Here is a 20,156-nt window from a genome sequence, read left to right on the forward strand (position 1 = left end):
TAAAAAAGCCTAACAACTTGTTTAAATCAAATAAAACCACAAATTTTAACAAAAGAACTCATTCTAAACTCACATGTCTATGTATCATATGTACGATTCATCGATACGATATGATTTATACGATATACACTTATGTATCGGACGATTCACGAGCACTTACGATACACACTTACAATACGAAACTTTTTGTACACAATACGATACGTATCGCATATCGTACGATACTGACAACTATACCCACACTTATTTTATAAAATAAAATTTAAAAAAAAAAAAAAAAAAAAAAAAAAAAAACTAAAAACTATTGTTTAAACACACATACTAAATGGGCCCCTAATGTCTATTACATTTTTGTTTTTTAGCCCAAAACTAAAGAGGTTGGCCCCAAAAAAAAATACATCATACTTTTTAACCCCAAAATTAAGAAAGAAAATGGATTCTTAAGCCCAAAAAAAGGCAACATACAAAAAGAATCAATTTAAGGTCCAATTAGTCAAAAATGGACTGAAATTGGCCGAATGGATTGCAGTGGACCGAATGGATTGACATGGACCGAATTGGATCGAATGGACCGAAGTTAACCAAAATGGACTGAAATGGACTGAGTTGAGTAAAATGGACCGAAAAGAACCAAATTAGACCGAATTGGATTAAATCGACCGAAGTAAACTGAAATGGACCAAATTGGACCGAATTGACTGAAATGGACTGAATGGCTATACTGTTGTGGCCCAACTAGGGCACAGTAACAATAAATGTTATGCTTCAGCTTTTAGATATTATATAAATATGGATGTCTTTTTTTTTCTTTCTTTCTCTTTTTTTAATTTTTTTAATTTATATATATATATATATCAAATGGCAGCACCTAATAATTTTCCAAATCTCCATACACTCACACCCCCTCCCCATGATTGCAACTATTGATAAATGGAATTTCAAATTTGTACTACTATTAACCAAATCAATTTGGTTGGAGTCTCTTTGATGTAAGGGGAGAGGGATCCTGTTCAAACTCTTCAAACCAAGTTTGGTCAATTAGGTCAGTTTTGATACAAACAAGAAACAACGATTACAACTGTCTTTTGGGCCACTCACGATAGAGCTTGTGCAACCCAATTTTCAGAAGTTGGTTCGGTTTCTCAACTTCTTTTAGATCAAACAACACACAGCCAATGAACTCTAGCACAAATAACATCTCTCCCTATTAGTACTGGGTGGAATATGAGGTCATGTGTTCAAGACTCTTAAGAGTGCATGTGTAACTTATCCCCCAAAAAGAAAATGAAACAAAGGAGTACTTAGTTGTTTTACCACTTTTCAACTTAAGTGGAGTTCATTAAATTGGCAAGATACTCTGCACAATAAGCATCCTACCCTCATCACTACCAATATAGGGTACAATGTCCAACATCCAGCAAAAATCAAAATTCAAAACCAGAGGATGTTCTTATTAGCCGAAAATAGAAAAATAACGTCATCAGAATGCAATGGTGCATTTCCAGCAACAAGAAAAGGAAAGGTGGAAAGAAATAAGAAGAAAAAAAGGGGGGGGGTGGGAGGAGTGGACAAATATATTCCTTGTAATTCTTCTGAATATTTAAATAGAATTATTTTGAGTCAAAAACTTTTTGATTTACTATACAGCAGAATAAATTGCAGTAGCTAGGCAAGGCCAAAATTAAAACAAAGCCAAGATGTTTACAGGGATCTATATTTTTTATACTAGCAAGTAACCTATGAAATGGCTGGAAAACACAGTATTATTTACACAAAGTACCTGCTACTTAGCTTTTGACATCCTATACCAAGCTCGTAAATGGTTGACCATTGCAGTAGCTCCCGAGTTCATGAATGTTGACTGTCTATCTATCCATGGGGGCATTAACTTCTTAGCTCGGTACGGGATGGTTTCTGGGACCATGCAAACAAGGAAGACATCAATAGTCACTTGTGTTGCTATGAGGGATCGTCATCAAGGGAGGCGGATGATGAGCGGTTGAAGAGTGGGGCCTTCTTGGATGCCCTAACACTTTTAAGAGTCATCATGAGTTTCTGTCTCTCTCCTTCAACCTCGGCAAATTGAAGGCTTAATTGAGAGTAACGGTCATGCATATCTTTTAGCTCAGTCTCTACACCTGTGTACCTTTCCTTAAGCTCCAACATGTCTTTTATTAGCTCATTGATAGCTCTAAAGCTATGGAATATTGCTTCCTCATCGCTGTGTTGTCTCAAGAAAGAGCTGGATCACAGGAGGAGAATATCACGTTAACTAATTAGATGAATCTTTTGATGCGGCCAAAAAAAAAAAAGATGAATCCATTGTCAGGCTATAACAACATTGTATTCCGAAATTTCTGGTTTTAGTTGTGTTATTTTAGGCAGTATTGCAGGCTGAAGAAACATCAAAGCAGTAAGCATTCATTTCAAGGTGGGCTGTAAAGTGCAGTGTATCTGCAGAAAGAACTCAGCAGAAATGGAGGGTGGCGAATGTGGATCATCAATTTGGAAGAATTAATCCCAGGCTACTAAAGTAAACAGTACATGTAAGAGTTGTAGTTGTAGACCAAACTGTATCCTAAATGATAGATCTATGACTAACTACACCATAACAAAGTTTTCTAAAAAATGTCAAAAAGGAAAAAATCAAGAATGCAAATGTGTATGCATTGTCTCATACGTATGCTTTTGTGACCAATAAATTATCACAATAGTTGGTATATATATATATATACATATATATATAAATCCTAGGCAAGGATCCCAATAGAATACCAGATTGATTGCTACACCAGATCTAAGGATCACCTGGCTGTCTGGCCAGCTGGCAACTTGTTTGACCCAAAAGAGAATGTGCACTGGGTGGATCCAGCAGCAAATACTCATATCTGCCATGTACCAGAATGCCACCATACATCACTAAGTAGTGATATATCCTTTAAGATTTACTTGTCCCTGGCCTGATCACAGGAGGCCTTAAAGCCAGCAAGCATGAATGAGATACCCTCCAGGTTTTGAAGGGGCCCAATTCAAGAGAACATGATACCAATCAAAGAAAGAATGAAAAATCTAGAAAATCATGCTACTATGCAAGCAAATAGAAGAAAAAAAAGAAGGCATAACATGGCAAAATGGGATATCATGGGAAAGTGATCGAGACAACCCAAAATTTAAGAGTAGGTGGATAGTCCAAACTCCAAACTAGTACATAAACTTATCAAGTCCCAAACCCAACTAATGTGGGATTCCTTTACACCCAACCTCACATCCACACCCAACAGTAACCAAAACTGAGACAAACACACCTGATGGCCCAACTGAAACTGAAACAAGACGAACAAACTGGAACCATATTAGAGCATCCAAAGCAAAAGCTTACGCTAGTGGGTAGAGAGGGCCAACAAGTACATAAACCCATATCAAGTCCCAACTCAACCCATGTAGGATTTGTTAGACTAATGGCTAAATGATTAAATTTACCATTTTTTAGCACCTTAAGCTTTTGGGATCAAGTGGTAGTTAATCATGGTATCAAAATCAAAGTAGGTGGTTATGGGTTCAAATCCTATCTCCACTCTACCTCCAATTTAAAATTTTAAAAATCCATGTGTTAAGCCCCACTTATTAAAGGGGAATCTGGGTCATCATGAAGAGAAATGTTAGAATAATGATTAAATTATTAAATTTGTCCTTTATAAACAATTTCGACTTTGGGGATCAAGCAGTAAATTTACCCTTTCTAAATAGCATAAGTTTTTGGAATCAAGTGGTAATTTATCAGGATTCCTTTAAAATTTGAATTGGTATAATTTTGCACACAAGAAGCAATACCAGGACCATTAACGGCAACTAGCAATAACGCCTGGCAGAAAAGAGCACTGAAAGAGGCAGTGCCAAAACACCACCAGATCCGGGAAATACATTATTCCATATAATGGATGAAGAGTGAACATTATTATTCCTTTAGTTGGAAGGACTATACGTATGAATAAGTAGCACATAATGATTGAATCATCATATCTCTAGACCAGTAGGGAAAATAAAATGAATATCAAGAACAAATTTCATTAGAATAGAATGACACAAGTACACACATCTCTAGCATGAATTATGAACCTAATAGTTTGTGGCATAGGCATAAGCATTTTAAGTTAGGTGGCACATCAAACTTTTTGAAGTGATAAGCCTCCTACAATACTGGTTTTGAGCACTTGCTAGTACTTAAGATTTGAAGTGTGGCAAGGCAAGGTAAAAGACCTCAATATCGGAAAGAAAAGCAAAAAAGAATATAAATTTTGAGAGCCCCAAACAATGTGTGCTCCCAACAATGCAAACAGGTAGTCAGTTAGCCAGGTATGTAAGGGATAACGTACCTCTGAAAATGGATGCTTGATTTCTTCTTTTCCTGTAGTGCTTCAGCAAGCTCAATTTCTAATGCAAGCACTCTTTCCAATGCATTACCACCAGATGAAAATTCATTGTATAATGGGTATATGCTTCCCAACTCTTCATTTGCCTGGGGAAAAGTAGAAATAAGTGTCTAGAATAGGGCACTAGCATGTTGTAAAATGGTAAAGGCTGCAAATTCATTTACCTTACGTAATTGCATTAGTTCTCTTTGTAAACCTGGAAATTTTGACAAAAAATCATTATCATCTTGGGGAAAAATTGTATTCTCATGTTTCATTCTTTCCAACTGCAAGCAGAAAACTACAATTAGAAAGACTGTATCAGACAATATCCTTAGCAGAAAACTACAGTTAGCAAATTTAATGTCTGGACCTAGCAGCTATAAAGGACGAAATAAATGTTATATATGTTTCACCATGCCATCCAAGAACATGCGACAAGTGATATAGAGGCATCATTTTCCTTCACATTACACAAAATGTATACCTCCTTATTCAAGTGGTCCATGCTATTCTTCAGATTCTGAGCTTTAAAGTGATCATTGGTAAGAGCCAAATGATTTGTGTCAGGATGCAGCAAGTCTTCTTGATTTATAAGTGCAAGACTTTGAATACAATTTCCACCCCCAGATAGAAGAATATCCTGATAAATGATTATTCATGTAACTTGTTAGAGAGCAAGTTTTCAATCTGTCATATGAAAGAATAGACACAATGGATGAACAGTAAACAATCTTTTCTTCACACATACATGCACATCTAATTTGAAGCTAACGAACATAATTTTTTAAGTAATGCACAAAACTACAACCTAATTCATGACAAGCAAGTCTTAATACATCACAGAGAAACTGTAGATTAAAGCAACAGGAGAGAAATAAAATGCCAACCATTGAAGATGGAAAAATCATATCAACTTACAGTCATCTTCCTCAGAAAAGTAATTTACATATTGATTTATAACATGAACTTTCCAAGCTGCTGAGTTTCATTTAATCAAATCCCTAGAGCTAAGAAGGCATTTAGTGACACAGAAATTTTTTCCAAAATGCTCACATATTTATGCAAAGATGTCTCTAGAGTTGCCTAATCTATGGATATCCGGACATGAGACTCTATGAGGAAAAATCGCTTATTATGTAAGGAATTATTTTTGCCCAATTGCCATTGACTGCTAAGTTCAACAATTCCACTCCTTTAGGAACATATAAAGCACAAGCAACTAAAAATCCTTTCAAGGTCTCTAGAGATAACCAAATCCTTGTCTGACCTCAGTAACCAAAACAGCAAAAATTATAGTTCAACTTTAATTACCCTTCAGCAAAAGCAACCCAAGCATGAACTCCAACCAAATAGGAGGAAAGCCGAGCATAAATTTGCTCATTTTTTCTTCTTTTTATTTTTAACTGTGATTATATTTGCATATCCACTACATGATGTTTATACCAGTATAAAAGACATGACAAGTTGCCTATGAGCTCTAACTCAATTGGCACCTCTTTCCCTTATAAAAGCAAGATGGAGGGTAAGGTTGCGGGTTCAAGACCCACCAGGTGCAAATGTAACTTGCCAATAAAAATAAATAAACAAATAAAAGACCTGACAAGTTACAAGATTCCATTATGCTCTAAAAACATTCTCTGCTGAAGGCCAAAAGGTGGAGAATTAAATATCAGGATGATGTATGCCATATATGTTGGTTTAGCTTCTCTCTTTTTTTTTCTTTTTTTTTTTTTTGGACTTAAAAGTGCTCATTTTCTTATGTACAATTTTTTAAAGCCTTGCCTTTTTTAGGTACAATTGTACTTTTTACCCAGCTTATTTTTTAAACAAAATAATCCAATGAAAATAAGCTATATAAACCAACACATAATCTATAATATCTATTTGATTGAGTTATAAAGATAACAATGAAGTATAATAATTAATCTGGAAAGGGTGATTCCAACACACACAAAATTAAAAGAAGAAAGAAATACCTGCATCGGGTGCACATTCATGAGGTCAGTTTCATTAGCTGGAATTGTACGTGCATATTCTGCTTCCTCACAATTCATTGAATTATCTTTGTCTGAGAGCTTACAAAACGGTTCCTCAGTTGGACTATTCCTGGGAGCCACATCTATACTTATTCTTCCATTGTTTGGAATGCCCAAAATCGAATTTTTCTGGTGAAGCTTTCCAACTGGCTCATCAGGCGTGCAATCCACATTGAGTAATCCACCAGAGCCTTCCTTCTGAACATTAATATGGGATGCAGAACTTTCTAGTAAATCTTTCATCAAGGTAAGCTCTTCTGCAATTTTAGATTTTTCATCATTGCATTTTTGCAAAAACGCTTCAAGCTCTTGCTTTTCTTCCTTACAGCATTCAAGGCTTATAAATGAGCACTCCTTTTCAGCCTTCATCAGGTCACAGGCGTTCATTAGTTCACGCTTTTCAGAAAGTGCAGACTGCAACTCAGCTTCCAATTCCAAGATCCTTAATCCCAGCTCTTCATTTCTTTTTAAGTGAGAAGCCTCAGATTTCTTCTTATTCTCAACTTCATTGATTGCGTCTTGTAATTTCCACAGCATTTCATCACTATGTTTTTTGGAGATAGAAAGGTGGTGTTTCAATTCTTGCAGCTTGGTCTCATACTGTTCTTTGATAAATGCAATTCTCAATGACTCTTGCATACCAACTGGTGGTCCTTCAGGTTCTCTTTTCTCACGAACCTGGAGACACTCAGCATCAGCCTTGTCTTTAAGCTCTTTCAAATGGATGGACAAGTTCTTAAACTCTTCTGTCCTCAAAACCTGTTCGGCAAGCCTCTGGCTAAGCTCACTACATTTCTTCTGCAGCATTATCAGTTCATCATTATATCCTTCCAGCAAGGTTATATGAGCATGCTGTTCATCTACCTTGGCCTTAAGTAAAATAGATTTGACTTCTAGTTCCTCCTTGGAGAACATCAGGTTATCAACCTTTTCTTCAGAATCCACTAACTTGTGCTCCAGTCTTTCAACCTCAAGAGCATGCCAACCTTTCTCCCCTTTCAACGTGGCCTCCACATTTTCAGCCCTAATCTTGTATTCCTCAAGCTCATAAGTTACAACACTGATTTTATCAAGAAGTACCCTGTTCTCAGCAGTAGAAGCTTCCAGCTCAGACTTTAAGGAGTCAAGGCTTGTCAACAATCTAGCATTCTCTTCTTTGCATTTGACTTCTAGTTCCTCCTTGGCGAACATCAGGTTATCAACCTTTTCTTCAGAATTCACGAACTTCTGCTCCAGACTTTCAACCTCAAGAGCATGCTGACCTTTCTCCCCTTTCAAAGTGGCCTCCACATTTTCAGCCCTGTTCTTGTATTCCTCAAGCTCATAAGTTATGACGCTGATTTTATCAAGTAGTACCCTGTTCTCAGCAGTAGAGGCTTCTAGCTCAGACTTTAACGAGTCAAGGCTTGTCAACAATCTAGCATTCTCTTCTTTGTATTTGACTTCTAGTTCCTCCTTGGCGAACATCAGGTTATCAACCTTTTCTTCAGAATTCACTAACTTCTGCTCCAGACTTTCAACCTCAAGAGCATGCTGACCTTTCTCCCCTTTCAAAGTGGCCTCCACATTTTCAGCCCTATTCTTGTCTTCCTCAAGCTCAAAAGTTATGACACTGATTTTATCAAGTAGTACCCTGTTCTCAGCAGTAGAGGCTTCTAGCTCAGACTTTAATGAGTCAAGGCTTGTCAACAATCTAGCATTCTCTTCTTTGTATTTGACTTCCAGTTCCTCCTTGGCAAACATCAGGTTATCAACCTTTTCTTCAGAACTCACTAACTTCTGCTCCAGACTTTCAACCTCAAGAGCATGCCGACCTTTCTCCCCTTTCAAAGTGGCCTCCACATTTTCAGCCCTATTCTTGTATTCCTCAAGCTTATAAGTTATGACGCTGATTTTATCAAGTAGTACCCTGTTCTCAGCAATAGAGGCTCCTAGCTCAGACTTTAAGGAGTCAAGGCTCGTCAACAATCTAGCATTCTCTTCATTGTAATGGGCTTCACTTGCAAGACAACGATCATGTACCGCCTCATCATTAAGATGCTTCTTGTGAAGCTCAGCGAGTTGCTGGAGTAGATCTTCTATCCAGGCTTCATACTGAGTTTTTGTGAAAATGTCTCTAACAGCTACATCTATCGAAAATTCATGCATTTCAGACAGCTGATTTTCCAGAGAAGAGCATTCTTCCTGAACGTTTTTAAGGCATTCCTCTGTTTTCAACAAAAGATGGCCTACTCTTCTTTTTTCAAATTCTAGATCTGACACCATTTGCTTGAGACAAACCAGCTCAGCTTTCTGCTGATCAAAATGTATCAATTGGCATTGCTTTTCATCTAATTGGGAATTAAGTTCAAAGACTGTACTCTCTAATTTATCCCCGGAACTTCTCTCAATATGCAACTCATCATGCAGAGATTGCCAACTTCCTTTCAAATTACTAAGCTCTAATGCAAGCTTGGCAGATTCATCATTTTTACCCTGTAAAGAAACTATCAAAGTATCTTTTTCTTCCTGTAATGCTGCTATGCTCAACTTACACCTTCCAAGGTCGTCAGTTACAGTCTCTAAAGCCAAGATTTCTTGAGCAAGATCCTTGTTTTTAGAAGTAAGTTTCTGCAGCTCTGCTTCCATATGATCTAGATCAGATAAAAGTTCTGTGTGCTGCCGTGCATATCTTTCATCAGCTTCAGAGCTAACCTTGAGTCTGTTAGCAGTAGCCTCAATTTCTAATTGAAACTTTTGCAGAAGGGAGTTCGACACATCTAATTTATCCACTGCAGCCCGTATATCATGTTCAAACTTCTGTTTCATGATCAAATTATCTGATTCTGCTGTTCTTAAGGACACTTGAACCAAATCTCTTTCATTCAGTAGACCTTTATTCTCTTCCATGAGTTGGAGAATCCTTTTGAGTGCATTATGATGAAACTCTTCTAATTGCAGCACAACACCTGTTAAGTCCTTTGACTCCAAATCCTGACAGAAAGATTCACTCCAGAGAGACATTCCCCCATACTTTTTGTCATAGGATGCCATCAGATTCCACAACTTCTCTTGCAGAAAGTTGATAGTATTCTGTTGATTCTCCTTCTCAGAAGTCAGCTCATTAAATTCAAATCTGACTTCTTTCAACTCTTCCTGAAAAACAGAAATGTCATTTTGGAGATTGCCATTTTCTTGGGTTTTTTTTTTTAACAAATTTTCCAACACCAATTTTTCTGCAGTGCACACCTCATACTTTTTCTCATAACTTCTGTATTCTGTCATCAAGGCTTCCCATTCAGTAATCTTCTGATTGAGAAGATGATTTTCATGGGTAACATTTTGTAAAGTTGATTCTAAAATTTGGTTGTGCAGTGCCAAATCATTGCATTTTGCAATGCAAGTGGCCTTGTAATCATTAAGGGAATGAACATCATCCATAGCAGCCTGCAGCCTAAACATCAATAACTCCTTGGACTCAGTTGAAAGCTCCAGCTGCTGGGTAAGTTCTTCCATTTTCTCTTTCATGAGTCTAAATTCAGAACTTACCTCAACCAAACTCTCCTGTAACGATTTTGAAAAAACATCCAAGTATACATTCACCAAATGCATTTCACAGACTTCTTCTTCAAACTTTTGATAAAGCCCTTCCTGCAAGCAAAGTGATCTTTTCAAGTCCTCTAAAAGAGCATCTCCACCCACGTTCTGTTTCTTTACCCCTGTACGGTTATGCTGACAATGCAAGAGTTTGGCAGAAACAAACTCCTCCGAGCCCAATTTCCGGTTCTGCACCATCTCTGGGCTCCCTTGAAAGATTGGTTCCGGAGAATCTGCAAAAGCTTGCCTGACAAGGTTCTCATTAGTCTCAAACATAGACAGAACCTGGAAAGAAAGTAGTTCAAGGTCCTTCTGTAACTGGTTCACAGCAATGGAATAATTCAAGCGTGCCCTCTTGAGTGCTGCTTCTGCAGTAATAGCTCTTCTTTCAAGCTCCTTGTTGTGAGATTCCAAATCATGCTTGTCTTCTGCAAGTCTTATTAGCTTCTCATTCATGTCATGGTGCATCGTGTCCATCTCCACCTTAGTGGATGAAATTGTGTAAATGCAGGTAGAATGCTCATTTCTAAGACTTTGCAACTCTCCCATCATCTGTCTTTGAGTTTCCTCAAGTTCCTGAACGAGAGCTTCATAGTAACACTCCATCTGGTCCATTTTCCTAGCAAGGCTTTCCCGTTCAGCTTTTGACTCATTTAACTCCCTTAGAACTTCAAACAATTTTCCCTTCAATACATTCGTATCAACAGAATCAGATTCGTTAGACACCAGGCTAGGAATTTTAAGACAATGAAGCAAGCCTTCTGGTTCATACAAATCTGCATCAAACCCAGTTCTTGGTACAACTAGCTCACTTCTATGTAAATTCATTTCTTTGATCTCCTTTACACTTGTCAAATTGAGCCCTGAAATTGTCTGTACATTTCCTTGTTTTAGATCCCGCAGTATACCAAGCAATGCCTCTAAGTCTGAATGCAGGAATCTTAAGTCTTCTTCCTGGAATCCAAAGCACGCCTTGGTTTGAAGCTCTGTTATCTTATCCTCCACTAATAAAACCCCCTTTAACCATCTGAGCTGTATCTCCTGAATTAAGTGCCCCTGGTCTGTCTCAATAGATTCTCTGCTGGTATATGGAGGGTTTAATTTGGAATTTTTTAGCTTTTCAAGATCATCTTTGAACTTTGAACACTCTGAATGTAGAAAAGAAACTTCGTTTGCCAGCTCTTCTCCTGAAGCAATCTCAGCAGCAAGTTGCTGGGAAAAGTTTTGCGCTTCAACACCTATTTCATCAGCATGACTTTGTAAAGAGCTTACCTCCAGCTTAAGCTCAAGAATAGAAGACTCAGCTGCTTCCAAGCTCGCTCTCAGTCTACTATTCTCTTCGTAAGCAATTGCCAAGTCATTATCTGCAGAATAGTCAGAACTCCAGCCATGAACCCAGTCACTAGTCCCTTGAGCCAAAAACCTATTATCAGAAGGATCCCCTTTCCCTGGCTGAGGACTTTGACTTAAGGAGAGTCCACCTAGATCACCTGAAACTGTACTCTTAAGGCTGTCAATCTCGTGTATGCTGGACACCTCATGCTTCTCAGCATATAAACTTTCTGAAGTATTGGATGAGCCATCAAACCCAACAGCTGAGTCCGCGTACTCTTCATTCAGCCCCACCTCTTCTTCAAGTGAAGGGAGATCTTTAGGTTCTTTTTTAAATCTAACTCTTGCATTAATCTATGAAAAATCAAAGAAGAGAACACACTTGTCAATCATAAAGAAATTGCAGGACACTCTTAATTTTGTCAGTAACTTGTCTAATCTTCTAGTTGGTGCCTTCAAAAAGAGATATGCGATTATGATATACCATTATGAAATCCCTACCCATACTTAGGAGCTTGTGTTAGAGGGAGAAATATGTTCAATTACGTGTTCATCAATCTATGACAACCAAGACAACATAGGTGATGATCACTTCAACACTGAATGGCCTAATCACTTTAAGATAACCTAATTTCACTAGGAGCAGTGACCTTGCAATTGTGGGATGGACAGTGGTGCAGACACATCTTATGGGATTGGTTTATTTCATATTTTCATTTTTATTTTATTTATTTTTAGTTCAGATAGGAATTAGATTTCATATCTTTTTTAGATGGGGATAAGTTTTTAGATTATCTTTAGTTGAGAGTTTTGTGGGACATGAGCTCTTATTCTTGGAAGCTCTATAAAAAGGCTCCAGGTAGTGTTTTTTAACTCAGACTATTATTAAATAAAAATTTCTTCTTGTGAGAAATTTATGTATCTACTTGGTGGTGATTCCAAGAACCCTTAGGTGGTGAAGAATAGGGTTTTCGGGCTGCTTTAGGTGATGGTAGGAATAAACACTCTTTGGAATACTTCTATCTGCAATTCTGCATAATTGATTTCAATGCTCAACTTTCTCCAAGAACATCTTCTCATTTACTAAAGTCAACTGGTGGCATGACCTTGCAAGGATAAGTTTCTGATAAAAGTATTTTGGGGAGACTGAAACTTGTAAGTTCCAAAATTTACCTTTTATCTTTCCATTCACAAAGTTCCATCCCTGATTGCAAATCAGAAACTAGAGAGTGAGACTGAGAGTGGTTTCACAGATGAGTTTCTATTGTCTAAAATTTAAAGGGATTTACTATCTGTTAGATTGCTGCATTCTTCTAGATCATAACTTGACCATGCAGGCATCATTGCCTGGACAGGAGCACCCAGTTGAAAATTCTTTGGGGGTTCTGGGTGTCGGTAGTTTTTTGCTTCTCCTACTTCCTGCTTCTTCTTGTTGCTTATGCTTCTCTATTCTAGCAATTTGGAGCCCCCACCCCCCTTCTTTGGTTTAACAAGGCCTGTATCCTTCCTACATATTTCTAGGAATTTTTTTTTTTAGTAAATAAATAAGCATATGAGACACTGGAACAGTGGAAATAGCAGCAAATTGTAGGCCAAACAACTAATGAACTTGTACAACCACGTTACCTAAGAAGTTTGGCACTATTGCTTCAAAATTTGGAAAACAGTTTCAAAATTGATGGATATGGTTTAGAGGAAATGGATTTTTTTTCAAGTGAAATAAATAATGGTTTATTTTTTTATCAAGTTAGTTTGAGGGTGAGCTTGTTTTAGTGTGGAATTATATTAGATGTTTTGCAATTATAGAACCACAACAAACAAAGAACCTCAACTGCTTCTTCTTCTTCTTTTTTGTTTTTTCTATAGAAGCATGGAACACCTTGACTGTAATTTTATTCATGTCAGACAAAAGAATTCCTAGATACATGTCTGAAACACCTTAAAAGCATTGATAATTTTAAAAAGAGTTTTATAATTATTGTTCTAGCTGCCAGCATAGCTCAGGCTATTATTGCACAAAACAATGGTTTATGAATAGACTAAATGTGGAAAACACAAAGCAACAAGAAAATGATCAAACCTTATCCATCTGATCGTTGAGAGTCTCTGCAGAAGACGATACTTTTCTACCAGCAGATTCATAATGACTATTTTGGTCAGAAGTTGTCTCCAGACCCCTCTCTCTCTGTTCCCTCTGTTGCTCAAACTCTCTGAAAGCAAGCACATAGAAATGAATGGATTGAAACTAGCTAAAGCATTAATGATACATGTCTAATTGCAGTACCTGAAGCCAGTTTTAGAAGTTAGCAGCTGTACAGTGACCTGCATTGAATAACAAAACCATTATAACATTATGAGGGAAAACACTACATCTCTAAGGGAAATACTGCAGCAATAAGCTAGAGTAAGACAATGTTATTAGAAGCTACATGGAAACATACTACTTGTCATTCTTGTATAACCTGGCAGGCAGAGAATCAATGAAATTCTTTGCCCAAGATAGCATTATGTAAGAGGAAACATAAAATTCAGAAATCCTCACATGTAAGGTAGCTCCAGAGTCACATCCATTAAGAGACAGTGCAACATCAGAAGGCTTTAAGGCATCAGCATAATCAGCAAGGTTGATGTCAGCCTCCCCAAGGATGCTGGAACGTGAAGAACCCTGATGTCAATGAGATTTACGCCAAATATAGTGTCAATCTCAGTTGCAACAAGACTATGTGCACAGCCATCGTAATTATCAAAAATTGAAGATTTTAAAAAATAGGTAAGGAAGAAGAAGAGAAAGATAATAAATAGAAAAATAAGGGTAACATATATAATTCAAACTATGATTACATAACAGAAAATATCATTTAAGGTAAGAATATAGGAGGAATATTACCATTGCCACTACAAGTTTATAGAGTTTCTCATCATATTGTTTTGTTTTGACGTCTTGAAGAAGTCTGGTAGTTTCGTAAATAGGATCTGCCCATTTGCATGTCCCATTTCTCACATTTGATTTGGTTGTCTTTGCTGTGGCCTTTCCAGAATCAGCAGGTATGAAAGATATAAACAGCTTATCCCATCCAGTTTGTGGAATCTAGATCATTGAGAGGGAAATATAACATTCAATGAATATATTATAACAATCAGATGGATAAAAAAAAAATTCACATAATCAGCATACATAGTAGAAGAAGTGTAGCCCCACTATCACAACAAGATAAATATTAACATCTAAAAGAACTTTGTGCCAATCTTAAGTCACCTAAATATTCTCAACAACAATTTGAGCTTCATTCACAAATTATGATACTTCTTTCAATGCCAAAGACAGAATAAAAGGCAAGAACAGAAGCTTTAGGCCTTCCCACACCCATCAACCTAGTTCTCAAAAAGGGCACAAGCCACACAACACAATGCCACCAAACATTGCATGGTGACATGTTTGATTCCTTTATATATTATTATTTCGGTGTAACAAATTTATAAATAAAATAAAATAAATAATGGAAAAAAAAAAAAAAAAGTACCCTGATTCCTTTATGTTGCATAATGATTAATGAGTGTAATACCTTACTTTTATGAAATCTGAATTTTTAGATAAGAGATTTTTCACAACATACCTCAGTAATCTGGAAGATACACGTGCACTCAACAAACAATTATATGCCAACTCAAGTTATGTAACTCAAACTATCTACTTGTCATTGATATATTTGGTTTTGTGCAGTACATAAAATGGCCGCTGATCATTGCATGGCTATGGTTTTCACTTTTCAGAAAACTTTGTCTTGCAACTGCATTCAAATTTTAAATTTTTTCGGTTTTTAAATATTTAAGAAATTTACAATGTTCTTCAGTACAGAATAGTCCTATGATGAGACTGTTACAAAGCTAATGTGCTCAATATCACAACCAGGATGATGACACTAGTCTAATTTACGTCAGAATGAGTTCTGACTTCCAAAAAGGCATGAAACCAAACACAGGTGACAAATTTCAAGTGCAGGTATCTGTTCAAACATCAAATTTCTCACCCTTATCCAAAATCAAATTTGTCAAGCCGTTGACACATAGAAAATTCCTCAATTGTTGAAGACTGCCAGCCATTTTGCATTTGATTTTCCTTCCTTTTTTTTTTTCTAATGTGGTTTGCTTCTTTGTTTTTGTTTTTTCTTGTTTTTTTTTTTTTTTTTGGAGGGAGAGGGGGAGGGGTGGTTGTGAGTGATACAAGTCAAAACCAAAACTTGATGCAACATGAAAATTAAAGAACATAAACAATAAAAATCACCTAGAATTCAGCACCTATGGGTTGCTTAGAGCTGGTACCAAGCAAGATAGAAAACCTAAGAGTGAGCACTTAGAGTTGGCTGCAGTCAACACCAGACCAGTGGAAAATCCCAAGTGAAATTTTATAAATCAATCAAACAGCAAGCTTGTAAACTGTCTCCATAGGAGTACAAATTGTACAATATTAGGCTTATGTAGGCTATGACTTGATCAAATTCTGGTTGACTTAGGAAGTCCTAATTCTAATTGATTTGAGATATTCCAATCATTGAATTACAAAAATAACCTAGACTCTAGGAAAATAATAAAATACTAATAACCTAACTAATTAATTATTTTTAAAATAAAATATAGTATCTTTATTTCCAAAATTAAATAAAACTAAATTAGAAAGAAATTCTAGTCACACATCCTCCATTTGTAAGTCCAGAAAATCTGAACTGCAAATCACTAGCCACAAACTCAATAAACAAATTATTGAAGTTTCCTACATGCACTCAATAAACAGCCGTCAGCTGGCAGAGAAAGAGTGAAAAGGAGGAAAACAACCTCTATTTTCTATGGAGTATGAGAACTATAAGCTAGATCACCATCTTACAACAATTACATAATTTGTATCTGAGCTCATTTGCTCGATAAACAGCCTCAGGGTTTTCTGATTCAACTTATAACCTGTAACTTTCATCTCTTTGTTTGTTGGTGATTGTATGTGTCATTGTGCCTGTCTGTTGAAGTATTTAAATGATGAAATTCTAATGTATAACATTAACTCAACCAGAAGCATACAATACATCTCCAACTCCAAGGAAATCAAGAAGGGAATCAGGAAAGAAATTGAAAAAGTAAGATTATGACAATGTCTTGCAGTTGCTCAAATTTCAACAATGTCAAGGGAAAACTTACATGTGTAGCGTGGAATTGTAGCCGGAAGACCACTTTTACTTTTGTCTTCTCAAGCTTCCACTTTGAAATCCTCGACATTACTGGAAAATTAATTGATCATCGGCTGCATATATCAGAGTTCCTCTTAATTATACTCCTCCCATTTATTCTAAATCAACATGATACAGTTGGATTATTTCTACAAATAAATGAAATGATGACAATACATTAAAAGCAAAGAAGATCTGCAAAAGATGAAAATTCCTGTCTGCTGGATGACAAATACAAATATTCTTGCAACAATTTTTTTGTTCTCATGTAAGCTTATGAATTTACTTTAATAAATGCATAGAAAAGGAAGATTTTTCCATTGTGCAGGGAAACCACAACTTTTACAAGGGTAAAAATGCCTCGAACTAGTTTAATGATCACTAAGATCTTCTTGAAAGACTAGAATCAGCAGCTGTATGTCAAAGAGCCATCAATTTTCTGAAAATACTTTCTTTTTTTTTTAGAAGCAAGCTTAACACCTTTTGTAGATAGGAAAGAAAGTGATAATCTCCAAAGCTTGACAAGAAGGAATATCATAAAATAAATTAATCTAACCAAAGAAATTAAACAATGTATTTGCATTTTGAAAGCATATTAAGTTGATTAAGGATGTGTATGACGGAATTGTAGCTAGTGTGAGAATAAGTTGAGGCATTACAAGCGAGTTTTCTATCATCATTGGTTTGTATCAACAATGAACATTAAGTCCATATCTCTAGCCATTAGTGATGGATGAGCTCGCTAAATTGATTCAAGAGGAAATCACTTGGTGTATGTTTTTTGCAAATGAGATAGTTTTAGTGGATGAAACTAGACGTGGAGTTAATATCAAGTTAGAAATTTAGTACGACACTTTAAATTCTAAAGGCTTTTGGTCAAGTAGGACTAAAATAGAGTACACAAAATAGGACTAAACAGAGTATATGAAACGTAACTTTAGTAAAAGTACAAACAAAGATGAAGGAATTGTAAGACTTGAAGCTCAAGAGATACCAAAGAGCGAGAATTGTCAATATCTTGGATCACTAATTCACAAAAATTAAGAGATTAAAGAGGATGTGAATCATACGATAAGAACAAGGTGGATGAAGTGGAGAAGCGAATCAAGAGTATTGTGTGATCATAGAATACCTATTAAGTTAAAGGGAAAGTTTTATAAGACTGTTATAGGACCAACTATGCTCCATGGTACATGATGTTGGGTTGTTGAGAAGCAACATATTCATAAAATGATTGTTGTAACTAAAATAAAAATGTTAACATGGATAAGTGGAAATGTAAGGAAAGTTAAGATTTGAAATGAGGAAATTCACTTAAAGATAGGGGTGGCACCTATTGATGAAAATATGAGGGAGAGACGCTTGAGATGGTTTGGACATGTTAGAGGAGAGTGATTAATGCACCAATGAGAAATTATCTCATTTCTTAAATCCTCAAGCTTTGTAAAATTAAAGATTCAGTTGTCCTTGAGCAGTGGTAAAACATACTAAAGGGTGGGTTCTACAAAGAATTTGAGACCCACAACAGAATTTAGACCAATTACACAGGAAAATTGATCATTCGGAACATAGCAGTATCAAAACTAGTACAATCACATCTCAGAGAATAATTCAGAGGAATAGAAAATCATTTTCCAATATATACTGAATTCGGGGTTAATATTCTGATGTATCTAAACTAGAAATACTCTGATCTAAATAGAAAGTCGAAATTCTATATGCCATGGAATTCTCCCTTCCAAAATTCAAATTAGAATTAATAATTCATCAATTTGTTGTTTAGGCCACTTTCATTTAGAGACAATTAGTTAATCACACACTAATTAACCAGCTCTAATATGTATTGATTTATTCATACTAATAAACAAGTTCAATTACAATTGTGTAATGTACATGAAATTTTACATTCAGATTGTAATTTTTTAAATAAAAAAAATTAAGAAAAATGCTTTAGCATTGTGATCTTAAAACTCCATGGGCTAGACAGAGATAGAAAATTATGAGGATTAGACTAGCATCAAAAACCACAAATAAAAAATATGTTAAGAAACTTTGTCAATCCAAGGTTTACATCACAAAGCACTAATAGCACCGTTTGGATGCTGAGAAAAATGTATGTTTAAAAGAATGAATTATAACTCTAAAACCTTGAGAGTAATCCCTTAAAAATCACAAAATGTAGATTGTCCACTCAACTGGACCTACTACCAACAAGTGGTCTAGCTGAGTTGACCTCACCATTTTGATTTTCTATCCCATCACTTTCCTCCATTTTCCCAGCAACCAAACAGAACCCAAGAACTAAATAACTGAACTAAAAAAAAAAAACCAATCTAGAAAAGGAAACAAAAGTTAATTTCAGCATTTACCTTATTCGACCAGTGACAGAACTTTCCCAAAACGTTAAACCCAGATACAATCCCAAATGCCCACTTGAAAACAACAAAGATTCACGGATCCAAGTCCCTGTAAAACACAGTAAATTCAGCTTCTTCTTCTTCTTTTCTTTTTCTTTTTTTAACCTTAGGAGGGGAGGGAAAAAAAAAAAGGAAAGGAAAAAAATTTAGAAAGGTTGAAACAATGCCAAAAAGAGTGACACAGTAGAAGGGGGAGGGAATCAAAACCAAATGCTGAGCTAAATTTGGAAAAAGAAAGAGAGAAAATGTACTCTCAGAAAGTGTAATCTGAAAGCTAAAAAAGCCTACAGCTCCTATTTTGTTCTTCAACAAGACGTCAAGGAAAGATTTAAACCAGATTTGACACGTTCACACCTTAAAATTACAGAATGCAGAAAAAGCCAAAACAATGCACAATAATGAACAGTGAGAGAGAGAGAGAAAGACCCCAGTAAGTATCAATGAAATGTTGACATTTATAAAATAAATAATTAAAAAAAATCACCAAAAATTTTCAAAATGATAATGATGTTTTATTTTTTTATTATTAGAGTGGGATTGAAAATGTAAAATAATGTGGTGTAGTGAGTGGTACTGTTAGGTACCTAGGTAGAGATCTGTAAGTGCTTAAGGTGGAAGAAACAGCAGGGAATCTTTTCAGAGAAGGTTCTGACTTCTGGAGACTCTTTCTTTCTTTCTTTCTCTCTCTATCTGAGATTTTTGAGGCTGTGTTTTGTGTTTGTGTTTGTGTACGTGTGAGTTTGTTTTGGTTTTGTCTTGTTGGGTATTCTTGTAAGGAAAAAAAAAATGGAGAGAGAAAGAGAGATGGCGTAAATAAGTGGTTAATAAAAGTAAGGAGTAAAGGGTAATCGCCATTAATAAGGTGAAGTGGAGCTTGGAGTTTAGCTGAAATATCAACCTCATAAACCCGCCAAAGCCTGTGTTCATTGCTGTCTTTATTAATTAATACCGTCTTTTCTTTTAAATTCTTTTAATGAGTTTCTTATTATTGATTGTACGTAGTATTTATATTCGTGGTGATCAGGTGGATAGATGTGTGGGGTTCACTTTCTTCTTTTATTACTGGGTTTGGGTTGAACTCTTTTTCTTTTTTTTTTACTGAAGGTTTTGGTTTGAGTTTTTGACTCATTTTGGAAGACTGGTTGGTTTGCTCTTTTGACAATACACAAA

General features: G+C 35.9%; 1 protein-coding gene across 10 annotated transcripts; it reads right to left on the reverse strand.

Annotated features, from left to right (window-relative positions):
- Positions 1–1,577: 1,577 nt before the first annotated feature.
- LOC126709424 (uncharacterized) lies at positions 1,578–19,751 on the reverse strand. 10 transcript variants are annotated; one of them, XM_050409663.1, is made up of 12 exons: positions 19,571–19,751; positions 18,939–19,035; positions 16,541–16,620; positions 14,244–14,444; positions 13,899–14,021; positions 13,641–13,678; positions 13,437–13,566; positions 6,389–11,710; positions 4,897–5,052; positions 4,595–4,696; positions 4,374–4,516; positions 1,578–2,242 (listed from the first exon to the last, which is right to left on the reverse strand). In XM_050409663.1, the coding sequence occupies exons 3-12, from the start codon at positions 16,616–16,618 to the stop codon at positions 1,960–1,962; spliced, it is 6,576 nt and encodes a 2,191-aa protein (XP_050265620.1). In that variant the 5' UTR covers positions 16,619–16,620; positions 18,939–19,035; positions 19,571–19,751; the 3' UTR covers positions 1,578–1,959. The 10 variants fall into 10 exon arrangements, 8 of the variants coding, with proteins under 8 accessions (XP_050265620.1, XP_050265616.1, XP_050265618.1 ...); XM_050409659.1 differs by having other exon boundaries at positions 16,541–16,643; XM_050409661.1 differs by having other exon boundaries at positions 16,541–16,688.
- Between the last annotated feature and the right edge of the window lie 405 nt (positions 19,752–20,156).

Source organism: Quercus robur, chromosome 12, assembly GCF_932294415.1.
Source record: "Quercus robur chromosome 12, dhQueRobu3.1, whole genome shotgun sequence".
NCBI lineage: Eukaryota > Viridiplantae > Streptophyta > Magnoliopsida > Fagales > Fagaceae > Quercus > Quercus robur.